This window comes from Chaetura pelagica, unplaced genomic scaffold (assembly GCF_000747805.2).
Source record: "Chaetura pelagica isolate M959 unplaced genomic scaffold, ChaPel_1.0 scaffold676, whole genome shotgun sequence".
NCBI lineage: Eukaryota > Metazoa > Chordata > Aves > Apodiformes > Apodidae > Chaetura > Chaetura pelagica.
Window position 1 is genome coordinate 439,864 of NW_009953724.1, and position 11,991 is coordinate 451,854.

The 11,991-nt window shown below is 46.6% G+C and overlaps 2 protein-coding genes across 2 annotated transcripts in view; one reads left to right on the plus strand and one right to left on the minus strand.

Moving 5' to 3' along the window:
• RBBP4 (retinoblastoma binding protein 4) overlaps positions 1-7,233 on the plus strand; it is an 8,539-nt gene extending 1,306 nt beyond the window's left edge. The window contains exons 2-12 of the mRNA XM_010000567.1: positions 624-768; positions 1,490-1,635; positions 2,822-2,995; positions 3,712-3,827; positions 3,985-4,145; positions 4,242-4,368; positions 4,475-4,552; positions 5,652-5,728; positions 5,869-5,926; positions 6,025-6,135; positions 6,999-7,233. Of these exons, the coding sequence (XP_009998869.1) occupies positions 624-768; positions 1,490-1,635; positions 2,822-2,995; positions 3,712-3,827; positions 3,985-4,145; positions 4,242-4,368; positions 4,475-4,552; positions 5,652-5,728; positions 5,869-5,926; positions 6,025-6,135; positions 6,999-7,064 (1,259 nt within the window). The 3' untranslated portion in view covers positions 7,065-7,233. The remainder of the gene's footprint in view (positions 1-623; positions 769-1,489; positions 1,636-2,821; positions 2,996-3,711; positions 3,828-3,984; positions 4,146-4,241; positions 4,369-4,474; positions 4,553-5,651; positions 5,729-5,868; positions 5,927-6,024; positions 6,136-6,998) is intronic.
• Positions 7,234-9,512: 2,279 nt separating this feature from the next.
• SYNC (syncoilin, intermediate filament protein) overlaps positions 9,513-11,991 on the minus strand; it is a 4,233-nt gene continuing 1,754 nt past the window's right edge. The window contains exons 2-4 of the mRNA XM_010000614.1: positions 11,812-11,986; positions 10,752-10,876; positions 9,513-9,576 (exon numbers count right to left, since the gene is read on the minus strand). Coding sequence (XP_009998916.1) covers positions 9,513-9,576; positions 10,752-10,876; positions 11,812-11,986 — 364 coding nt within the window. The remainder of the gene's footprint in view (positions 9,577-10,751; positions 10,877-11,811; positions 11,987-11,991) is intronic.

The following is an 11,991-nucleotide window of genomic DNA, read 5'->3' on the forward strand; positions in this document are numbered from 1 at the left end:
CCCCCCCCGCCTTTCCCGTTCCGTCCCTCCCCACAAAGGCAGTTTGTGTGTCCCGGGAGCCGCGCGGTGTGAGCGGGGAGGGCGGTAGGAAGGGCCGGGCCCCGGGCGGGTTGAGCGGCTGCGGCGGACAAAGGGGTGTTGAGGGGGGGTTGGGCTCCCGGGGGGTTCCCAGCGGGGGTTGGGAGCAGAGGGCGGCGGGGAGGGTGTGAGAGGAACGACGGGGTAACGAGGGATCTTGGAAAACTGGATTTGGGGAACTGGTAGATCAAGGCTGCAGCTAGACCGGTGTGTTTGGCAGCAGCTGCTGGGCCTCCTGCTCTTGAGCACCTTTGCAGAGCTGTTTTTTGCCTCCACGGGTGCCTGTGGCACCAGTTTCTAGTGTTTTATCACGCTGCTTTTTCCGGGATTATGAAATTGACATAATCTTAATTCCCAGCCTTATCTCCAGAAACAAAGATTAGCGTGTGCAATGGAGGAGGTTTTAGTCATCTAACAAATACTCCAGTAGAGCAAACCAGGGTGTGATGTAGTTGGCTCTTAATTCAGTTGAGCACTCACAGCGTTGTAAATATATTTATAAAGGCTAATTGTGTGTATTTTTTTAAAAAACAACCCTTCAGCAGCCTTTGATGATGCAGTGGAAGAACGTGTGATTAATGAAGAGTATAAAATATGGAAAAAGAATACCCCCTTCTTATATGATCTTGTCATGACCCATGCTCTGGAATGGCCCAGCTTGACTGCTCAGTGGCTTCCTGATGTGACAAGGTAAGCTGATCCTTTTCCATCTTTCTTTTGTTTTGTTTTTAAAGCCGAATAAATGGTAAATCTAGAATAACATCTTCTCCAAAGCTTCCATAACCATCATGGTCCTCAGAGTTGTCCTGGGGAGGACCTGCTAAGGTCTCTTAGAGGAACACAGGGGAGTGTTGGGCTGCCAGAGTGTTCTGCTGCCCGAATTTTAGGTTGAGATCATCAGTTATGACAAGAGATTGATTTCCTCTGGAGGAAGAGAGTTTGGTGTTGGAGCAGGAGAGCGACAATGACTTTAATGAGTGTTATTAGAATCATAGAGGTTGGAAGGGACCTCAAGGATCATCTGGTCCAGCCTTTTTAGGTACTACTCCAGTTTATGTGTGGTGGTTCAGCACCCTGTCAAGCTGAGACTTAAAGCTGTCCAGTGTGGGGGAATCCACCACTTCCCCTGGGAGACTGTTCCAATGTTGGACTGTCCTCATGGTGAAAAATTTACCTCATGTGTCCCATTGGAATCTCCCCAGGAGCAACTTGTGCCCATCACCCCTTGTCTTTTCAATGAGACTCCCTGAGAACAGGGAGTCTCCACCTTCTTGGCAGCCACCCTTGAAGTACTGGAGCAACAAAGGCACCTCTGAGCCTTTTCTCACTGGACACTCATCAAAAAAACCCACTGTAATCAGCTCACTCTTTGTAAACTCGTTGTGTTTCTCTTGTGACTCTTCCCTTGCAGACCTGAAGGCAAAGATTTCAGCATCCACAGGTTGGTGCTGGGGACCCACACCTCAGATGAGCAGAACCACCTGGTGATTGCCAGTGTGCAGCTTCCCAACGATGATGCTCAGTTTGATGCTTCACACTATGACAGTGAGAAGGGAGGTAAGAAACCAGGGATGTGCCTCTTAACCACTTCTTCCTGCCTTAGCAGAAATGTTTGCCTCAAAATTCAGGCAGCAAAGTTCAGGTGCTGCTTCTGAAGTGATCAGTTTATTTCTCATTGGTGCCCTTATTTGTAAACAAACATTGTGATTATTATTGTGTTTAATCTCATTGTAATATCATGATGGGGGGAAAAAAAAGTGGCAGGTTTATTGCAACAGTGTTGGGAAAACCTCACCCCTCCCTATTTCTCATCAGGAACTGACACTGGATTTCCTGGTACAGTGCTTATAGGTATTTTTCTTACTACTTTTCCATTACATAAACTCCTCCAGTGAGAATTGCACTCAAGGAAAATAATATTATCTTGCCCCAGCCCCTTGGGGCATTAAAAAAAAAAGCAGATTGTGTTTTGTTTGGTGGATCAGACTTGAGTTGGATGGTTCCTGCAACCTCACTTGGCTGTCAGCATGGCTGAAGGTCATTTCTCATTTTCACTTGGTTGAATTAATCTTTCTACATGCTGAAAGTCCTTAATGATCCAAGGTTTGCTTCTCTTTTTGCCTGAACCCTGGATTGTGCACTTAGATTTTTTGATCCTTGTGCTTCTCATGAACACAGGGTTGCTTCATAAATACTTTCTATTCTATGTTATGTCTCCTATTCAAAACAAAACCAAGTTGGCTAGAACTGTGCAAGTTTGTGAAATGCCAAGTTCCTGTGGCTTCATAAGATAAAGTAACTTTACCAAGTTATGCTGTAGTCCCACCTCTTAAATGTGGTGCAGCAGTTTATTTCTACCAGCACTTTGTCTGTTGTGCAATGCTGAATTTTGTTTGTGTTTAAAAGTCCAGTTCTAGCCCATCTCTTTGAAACGTACAACACATCTTCATTACAGATAGAAGAGTTTTTACATGTTATAAATTTGGGCTTTTGTTAAATTTGAAATAGCAAAAAAAAAAAAAAATTCAGGAAAAAATGGTCTTTAACTTGGCCCAAATCCAGATGTTTTGGTGTTAGGAATACAGATGTTTTAAAGCAACACTGGAAAACTGGGATCCTTCAGTGACAGTTGTTCTTGTGACTGTTTTGCAAAAGAAGTGCTTGGCAGTACCAGCCCTTGAGTCTTTGTGTCTTGCTCTGAAACAGGCTTATTATTTACAATGTTGTAAATTCCTACTTTCAGAGTTTGGAGGCTTTGGATCAGTCAGTGGAAAAATTGAAATTGAAATCAAGATAAACCACGAGGGAGAAGTGAACAGAGCCCGTTACATGCCCCAGAACCCGTGTATCATTGCTACCAAGACCCCATCCAGTGATGTCCTTGTCTTTGATTACACCAAACATCCTTCTAAACCAGGTGGCTGCTGCTTTCTTAATGTCTGTGCTCCAGAGATCCTTGAGAAGTCCTGATACAGTGAAAAAGAGGCTAAGATGTTTTGTAGATTGCATGTCCTTGGTGATTTTAGACACAAGTGGGTAAAAGTTGATGTTATGTTGAAGTTGAAACGTGTTCAGTATGTGTGGATAGAAAAGCAGGCTTTGCTTTTGATGTTTTAGTGCATGTTTTGTCATGTGGTGGTGTTTGAGCTGGATGAATTGCTGGGTAGTTGAGCTGCTGTCCTGATGCTCTATAGGAATATTGTCATTTCTGGCTGAGCTCATCAAGATTTTAAGAAGAATAACTAGTTTTGCCCCCTGTGGGGAGGATCAGAAGTAACATTCTCACTTTCAAAGTGCAGTTGGAAATCATGAGAGGAAGAAAAATACCACAAGTCCTACAGCACTAATTTAGGATGGGCCATTGCTTGGTCATCCTGGTCAAACCCTTACAAATAGCAGCTTGGGAAAACCTGCAGTGGGCTTTTATGGAGCTAAAGAGACAAATAGCTCAGTGTTGTCTCTCTGCTTTGTCTTTGAATGAGGTGATTCTTCAGCTGGGCAAGATGCTTAAGTGATAGAGAGGGATCCTGTAGAAAATGCCAGAGCAAAGCTCAGTAGAACTTAATGCCAGGTATTCCAGGATGCACTGGAAGTGATTCTAGGCACTGGAGTTCTTATGTCAGCTCTTTACAGACCCTTCTGGAGAGTGTAACCCTGACCTGCGTCTTCGTGGGCACCAGAAGGAAGGTTATGGGCTGTCGTGGAACCCAAACCTGAGTGGGCATCTGCTTAGTGCTTCTGATGATCATGTGAGTGTTTTAAATAGGGCTGGGGTACAAGTTGCACCTTGTGTCCCTTGGCCAAGGTCAAATGTGTTGGGGTTTGGTTGTTTTTTGAGGGAGAGGAGGTAGGGGAGGTGAAGAGTGTCTAAAGATGCAGTTTTAAATTACTGTTCTTCTTTTCAAGACCATTTGCCTGTGGGATATTAGTGCTGTTCCAAAAGAAGGCAAAGTGGTGGATGCAAAGACCATCTTCACAGGACATACAGCAGTGGTGGAGGATGTATCCTGGCACCTGCTCCATGAATCTCTCTTTGGCTCTGTTGCTGATGATCAGAAGCTCATGATGTAAGTGGGGTGATGTCTTCAGGAGCTGAGGGCTCCCTAGTCCCTCAGGAAAACGGGGTGGAAACCTGTGCTTCAATTCCATGTGTTCCCCTGCAGCTGGGATACTCGGTCAAACAACACCTCCAAACCCAGTCATTCTGTGGATGCTCACACAGCTGAAGTCAACTGCCTCTCTTTCAACCCCTACAGTGAGTTCATCCTGGCCACAGGATCAGCTGATAAGGTACATCTGCCTTCAACTTGGAACATATTTGCTTAGTTTCTAGCATGTAAATGTGGATATTTATGTTACTTCCACAAACCATGTTTTAATGTTTGGTTTTTTCTAGACTGTAGCTCTGTGGGACTTGAGGAACCTGAAACTGAAGTTGCACTCTTTTGAATCACACAAAGATGAAATATTTCAGGTATAACAAAGTATCTTTATCCTTCATGCACCTAGACTTAGTTCTACTTAGCTGTCTGGAAAAAAGGAAAATCATTCTTTCCCACTCTACCTGTTAATTAAATACACTTGCACTTAAAAACACATACATTCATTTCTTTCATCTGCTTATAATTGTCTGGCTTATTGCTGGGAGCTGTTCAGGGCTCTGTGTGGGGCACAGGGTAGAGAAGAGTGTCCAGAAGCCAGGCACAGAATGGAACAAGGAGAGGTTGGAAGTTTTAACCCCTCACAGAAGGGTGAAATGCTGGTTTTGCAGGATAAATATCAATTATTCATGGCAGCAGCTTGAGGCAGGGAGGCACAGTGGGATGGTTTTCATCCCCTTGGTCCTGTAGGAAGGCTTTGGCTGGTGCCCATTAAAGGACATTAAGGGAACATATTGTGACAAGGAACAATTGTTAATTTTGCTGGAGTAAATATGGAATTTTCCCATGATATGCAGCACGTGCTCAGATACAATATTTCCCCTTCCAACCCCTTCATTACTTGGAAGAAAAATATGCAGAGTTGCTTTTTTTTTTATTTTGGTGGAAGGATTACAAGTTAAGACTGTAGCCATCTCTAAAGAAAATTACACATGGAATCTTGAAATGTCAGGCTGGATGTGGAATGATGTGTTCCTTTCTAATCCTGTGATCCTATTAAGGGGTGTGTTTTGGGGAGTTTTACCTCCAGCAGGAGAAGGAAATGGGAGCTTTTTGGCAGCTCAGCTGTATGAGAGTGATTTCTTTCCACGTGTGAACCATGCCTAGTGCTTAAGGAACCCTTAATTGATATTTGTGCAGTCCTTATTGGCTGCTCTTTACTTCAATATCCTTGAGAGATGTTTGCACTCCCTGACTCCTGGTCTGTGTAGAAGGAAGGGTCACAAGTGGCACCTTTTAGGTGCTCAGTGCTCACAAACCCACCTCCTGGGCTAGAACATTATTATTGGGCATATTAATATTTAAATGAGAGTTCTCAGAGTTTTTGTGATGCAAAACACAGCGGTGGTGAATGTCTGTCATCCTCCAGCTTCCTCAAACTAACTTCCTTTCCAAACCCACCCTTATCTGCAGGTCCAGTGGTCACCCCATAATGAGACTATTTTGGCCTCCAGTGGCACCGACCGCAGGCTAAACGTGTGGGACTTGAGGTAAACCCCAAATGAGTCACCTGGTCCTGACAAAATGTTCCTGATGAATTGCATCACACCCCAAAACCCAACCAAACCAACCCCCAACTTCTCATCTTCCCTCTTTTTTTTTTTTTTTTTTTTTTTTTTTTTTTTTCCAGTAAAATTGGGGAAGAGCAATCCCCTGAAGATGCTGAGGATGGTCCCCCCGAGCTCTTGGTAAGTCCTTTGGAATCTCCTTGAGGGTTTTGATGGATTATTCATCTCTGGTTTGCAGATTTGGAAACATGCTCCTTTTTTTCATTCCCCAACACCAGTTCATCCATGGTGGTCATACTGCAAAGATATCTGATTTCTCCTGGAATCCCAACGAGCCCTGGGTAATTTGTTCTGTATCAGAAGACAATATCATGCAAGTCTGGCAGATGGTAAGTTGGTTGGGGAGGTGCAGGAAGTGGCAGGTGAGAGATGGTGTTGGAACTGCCTGGATTCCAGCATTCCTGGTTTTATTTACAGCTCTCAGCACGACTTGCTTTGTAGCACTGCCTAAATCTCCAAGGGACAGTGAAATCCTCCTTAGGTTTGGTCAAAACACTGGTTTACAAACTCTCAGAAGCTGGTTTGCTTCTCAGTACTTAAAAGAAAAAGGAAAGTGTTGGGGCAGAAGCAATTTTTCCCTTCTGTGTTTGAATGAGAAGAGCCCGTGTGTGAGAACCAGAGCTGAAACTGGGGTTTCTGTTAGTTGTTGTCTTCAAGAATGAAATATTTGCAAATAATAAGTGTCCTCATGAGGGTGGGGGGGTGAACAGGAAACGTTTGTTGGCCCTAGATTACCAAGTGTTGAAGGTTTTGGGTAACAAATTTGTGTTTGAATAACCTTGGACAAGACCAGTCTCCTAATTTTTATCTACAGATGGGTTCACAGGGGCTTTATTCTTAGAGCAGCCTTCACTGAGTTCTTTTGGAAGGTGTTGCTGCAAAGTAGATTTACTAAGTGCTTGCACAAGAGTGTTAATTCCACCAGGTCTGGCAGTGGGTTCTGTTTTTAGGAGGCAGATTCCATGAGCTAAAATAATCTACAGGATACTTGTGGAACATTTTGGAGATGTGGTGTGGAAAAAGGTAGTTTTAGGTTGCTGGTTTAATGTTAAACTGCCCTGAGGGATCAGGGCTGGGGGATAGATCCTGCAGATGAAGAAGTGCCACAGGTTTTTGAAGCGTTCCAGCAGATGGAATCCTCTTCAGGGTGGTGGTAAATGCTTCTTCAGTTCCTCCATTTCTTGTCTTGCAGGCAGAGAACATCTACAATGATGAAGACCCTGAAGGAAGTGTGGATCCAGAAGGTCAAGGATCCTAGATGACAACCTTTTCCTGTTTTTAGTCTTTTTTCCTTCTCTTCCCTCTCAACCCTGATATTGACTTAACACTGGTTTTGAGACACACGTAGACTTTGTGTTCAGCCATCCTTCTGTAGATACCACCACCAGGCTTCTTAACCCAGCCCAGTAATCCCTAAGGAAAGGGCTCAGCTCCTTATTCAGATTCCCTGCAGCCACCTCTTGCTCTGGGGCTTGGCTGCCCTGTTTCAGCTGCCTCCATCACACGGAGCAAACTTGGTTTTGTTGTTGTTTCTTCTTCTGTCTTTACCTTGCTTACAGCTACAGCCTTTTGCTTAATTTAAAGGACAGTTAGTGGTGGAACTGCCAGGGAAAGTGTGAGCAGACGGGGATGGATCCAAGTGTTAATCCTCTGGCAGTTCAGAAATGGAGTGTGAAAGATCTTCAGTGCAACTCAGAAGTCTTGGGATTCCTTTAGTTAATCTGTACTTTGTGGATTTTTGTGCCTCTGCAGATGCAGAACAGTCTTGCAGATTCTGACTTGAACTGAAATTAAATTTCTTTCTATTTTTTTTTGGTGTCTACTGGTAATTCTGGGTTTTCCATTCCTTCCTTTCCCCTTTCTCCCACCTGCTGGGTGACAGCAGTTTGGGTTCTTTAGCTGTTCCTGCAGAGCATTGTTCACCTCCCACATATTTTGCTCTATTGTGTGTTTCTTGAGCTGTGTTTTCACATCAATTTCTTTCCTTTCTGTGAAATGGTTTTTAAAACTTGGGGCCACCAAGTTGTAAAGGTCTATGTTTTTACCAGCTACTGCACCACAGATGGCAAGTCTGGTCACCTAGGACAGGGTTGGTAGCTGGTGTCTGTAAAGCATATGAAACGTGGATGAACTGCTTTTTTTAGGAGTTAGTCCTTGACCACTTGTTCCTGCACATCTTCCACTAGGGTGTCCTGTTCCACCAGCAACTCTCCGTGCTCCTCATGACTAACTGTGTGTAAGTGCTTCAGATGGAATAAATTTTTCTACGTAAAGGCCCTGGAGCTCTGTGAGTTTTGTCTGGTTCTCTGATCAGGATGGGCAGAGGAGCTGGAGGACCTGCCAGAGGAGGAGAGGCTGAGAGCTGGGTTGGTTCAGCCTTGAGGAAAGGAGGCTTCAGAGACCTTATCAGCATGAACCAGGTGGCTGCTGAGAAGGTGGAGACTCCCTCTTCACAAGGAGTCACGTGGAAAAGACAAGGGTTGATGGGCACAAGTTGCTCCTGGGGAGATTCCAATGGGACATGAGGTAAATTTTTCACCATGAGGACAAACATTGGAACAGTCTCCCAGGGCAAGTGGTGGATTCCCCCACATTGGACATTTTTCAGCTGAAGAAGGTGCTGAGCCACCTCATATAAAGTAGAGTAGTACCTAGAGAGGTTGGACCAGATGATCCTTGTCCCTTCCATCCTGTGATTCCATGATTCTGCAGGAACTGCTTTAAGAAGAGTGAAGTGCAGGAAGCAGAGGAGGGAAGGGAAGGGTCTGTACTTGTTTGTGTCCTGTGAGAGCAGGTGCTGGTGTGGATATTCCTTGGTTTTAACACATGGGTGCTTCTCCCCCCTCTTGTTCCTGCTTTCCTTGTGCAGTGAGTCCATCTCCTGAGGCAGGATTTCACTGATCCCTGCCTTGCACCCTCCCCTGCTGCTCCCTGGGTTTTGGGGCTGCCTTTAGCCCTTACCACAGAATTGTCTTTTTTGTTAGTCTGCAGCACAGTCAGAACAAGCACCTTGGTTTGACACAGCATCACAGAGTGGTGGGGTTGGAAGGGACCTCAGGAGGATCAGGATCACCTAGAGCAGATCCCACAGGAACATGTCCAGGTGGGTCTGGAACATCTGGGGATAGAGAAACACACACACGTGTTCTATTTCAGACACAGCTTTGAGAGCTACAAAGATCCTTGAACTCTGACTTTTATTTTCAGTGTGAGACTAAATAAAGTGGAAACCTCCACAAACTAGTTTCTGTGGCCCAGGTGGGAGCGTGTCCTGATACAGCAGAGACCCTTGGAATACAAAAGAAAACCCTGTTAAAAGGATGAAGCTTCTCTTGCCTGTAAACTTGAACAAAAAAATCAATCCCTCCTGACTGGCTTCCAGAACAATCCTTTCAGTGCAGGTTTAGATGATCCACCCGTGGAACAAGACAAGGTACATTTCCCAAACACAGCAGAACATACACCAGTCACACCCCCTCTGTGGCTGTTGCTCAGTGCAAGTAGAATTTTTCTGCTCCTCTGTGGAAAAACAGTTTTACTACACAATTGCCAGCAGCACCTGGAGAAACACATGCAGGAAAATGCTGGTCTGGGATTCCTGACTCCAGGAGCTGCTGGGGCATCAGGCAGGATAAGCAGCAAGAGATGTCCCCTGCAGGTGCCTCTTCTTTATTTTTGCTACAGTGAGGAAAAGTCCATCCTGTTCCTAACACTCCTGCTCTGCTTTTTCTTCTGACTTGCAAAGGTGGCCGTAGATTTCTAAGCAGCCCCTGTAGGGGTAGAAAGTAAATTTAGACTGTTAAATATTTACATCAAGTGGAGAAAATGAAGAAAGGGGACAGGCTATTTCTGGAAAACATTCTTTCTTTTCACAGTATGGAACAAAAGTAATGAGGAAACACTTAAACTGGCTCGGGATGGGGTCTTGTGAGTGTGCAGACCTTGCCCAGCCCTTCCAGAGCCTTTGGCAAGCAAACCAGCTCTACCAGCAGGGAATGTGTGGTGTGAGCCAGGGGGGATGCAGCTCCCAGCTGAGCTTAACCCTGAGGTCCTCGGTGCAAATGGGAGCTGTGGTGAGGTGTCCTGGCAAGAAATCACCTCCAGGGACAGCAGGATGTAGGTGGCCAGGGCTTAGGAGGCCACACTGCTTCACCCAGGCTTCAATACTCATCTGTGATTTAGAAGGACCCCAAGCAGTAAAGACCTGGGGTTGGTGGGATCTGGTCTGAACCATAAATGTAAATCAACTCATTAAAACATCTTGGAATGGCTGGTGGTGTGAGAGGCTGGAATAAATCTCCCCTCTGCTTGCCAGGCTGAAGCCTTACCTGGACAAAAGGAAAACTACACCTGTTTGTGGGAGGGGGTGGGAGGGTTGAGTGGAGAAGTGGGAAACAAAATGCTAAAAAAAACCAGTGAAGCTACAGAAAATCATGAAGGGTGTGTTCAGCTGAGACTGGGTGACATGTAACAGCTTGGTGAGTAAGAGAGTCCACAGACTTAGGGGCATTTTCTGGAGTTTTGAAAAATCCTGTGCTACAAAGAAGATCCGAGTGGAACCAGCAGTAGAGGGTGATAAGCAGAAGATAAAATCTCTCTCACTGAGGAGCATCCACAGTGCTGTGTCTCAAACCTAAACCTCAGCTCCTTTCCACAGATTCCTAAGGAAACCAGCACTTCCAGTTGCCATGCCAGCTTCCTGGAAAGCAACTTCCCCTCCTCATGTACTGGAATGTCCACCAAACCCCTGTGTGCTGGATGACAAAAGGTCTGGAGTTCCCACTGTGCTGCCCCACCAGACCCCTTGCTCACACGTGGGACCAGGAGAAAAAGCCCACAGTGTCCCATAGCTGTGTGACCACCAGCCTGTCCTCTCCATCATCCTCCTCTTCCTCCCAGCCCCTCCCCAGCCCCTCTGTGTCATGGGGATGAGACACAAACGGACTTGTAGATGGAGAGCTCCCTGTGGAGGCTGGTCCTCAGCTCCTCCAGCTCCTGATTCTTGCGCTGCTGGAGCTGGACCCCGTTCTTCAGCTCCTTCAGCCTGTCTTCCAGCTCCTCAACCTGTTCCTGGGGAGTGAGAAGACAAGAGTGGATGAGCTGGGGGGTGGAAGGCTGTCTCAGTGCCCACTCTCTTGTGGGGGGGATCTGCCTGTCTGTGGTGTTGGAAGCTTGGGCTGGGTTGTGATGTGTTAGGTCCTTATGTTTCTCTTGGCTTTTGTTCCCTAGACTGCTCTGTGTGTGTTTGGAGAAGCTGTCAGGACTGTATAAACCCACGGGTCAGGAGAAGATAAAAAAGGAATTTGTGAAAAAGAAAATGTAGAGGCACCTCAGGGATGCCCCAAAGTTCTGTTCTCCAAGGCAGAGTGGACCCCAAGACCCAAGAGGAGCAGTGTCATGGGTGCTGGGAACATCAGCTTCTAGAAAGTGCTCAGCGGGGATGGGAGGAGGCAGCGACTGGAGGCCAAGAACAGGGAGTGTTGAAAGGGAGGAGATTAATTGTGGAGCCTCTTTGCCAAATGTGCTCTTGTAGATATTGAATTGCCTCATCCCTCGGGACAAGGTGCTGGGTGGGGGGGATGCCTGGAGCAGGCAGAAATAGCCCTTGGGAGGCAGCCCAGCCCCTGGGCTGTGGACACAGGGGGTGAGAACCTTCCTGGCAGTGGGAAGGGCAGGATCAGGTGGGGCTGTTTCTATGGGGCAGGTTGAAACCAAGTGAGAAAATAACCAGGAGAAACCTTTTTTCCCAGCAGCTCATTGGGTGAAGCACTTTCCCACCACATCCCTGTAACCTCAGGTTTCCTTGTGCCCAGGAGCTGCTGCCTCATCCGGCCCATGCCAGGGTGGGGGATCCTTTTGATTCCAACCATCAGGAGATATTCCACCTCCATCCCTCCACCCTGCATCCCTCCCCTTGTCCCTACCAGCAAGCCCTTCAGCATCCACATTCCTGCAAGGAATGCCTCAAGAAGAGAGTGTGAGGGGTGCCTGGCTGGGGCACGTACCCGGTACTGCCCGACCTCTTCATCCCGCTTCTGCTTCACCAGGACAATCTGCTCCTCCAGGCTCCGGTTCTGCAGCCGCAGCCTGCTGACCTCCCCCTGCAAGGGCCTCAGGGCTTCCTTCATCCCCTGGATCTCCCCCTGCATCTCCTGCAGTGCCTTGGCCCCTGCCTCTCCTCTCTC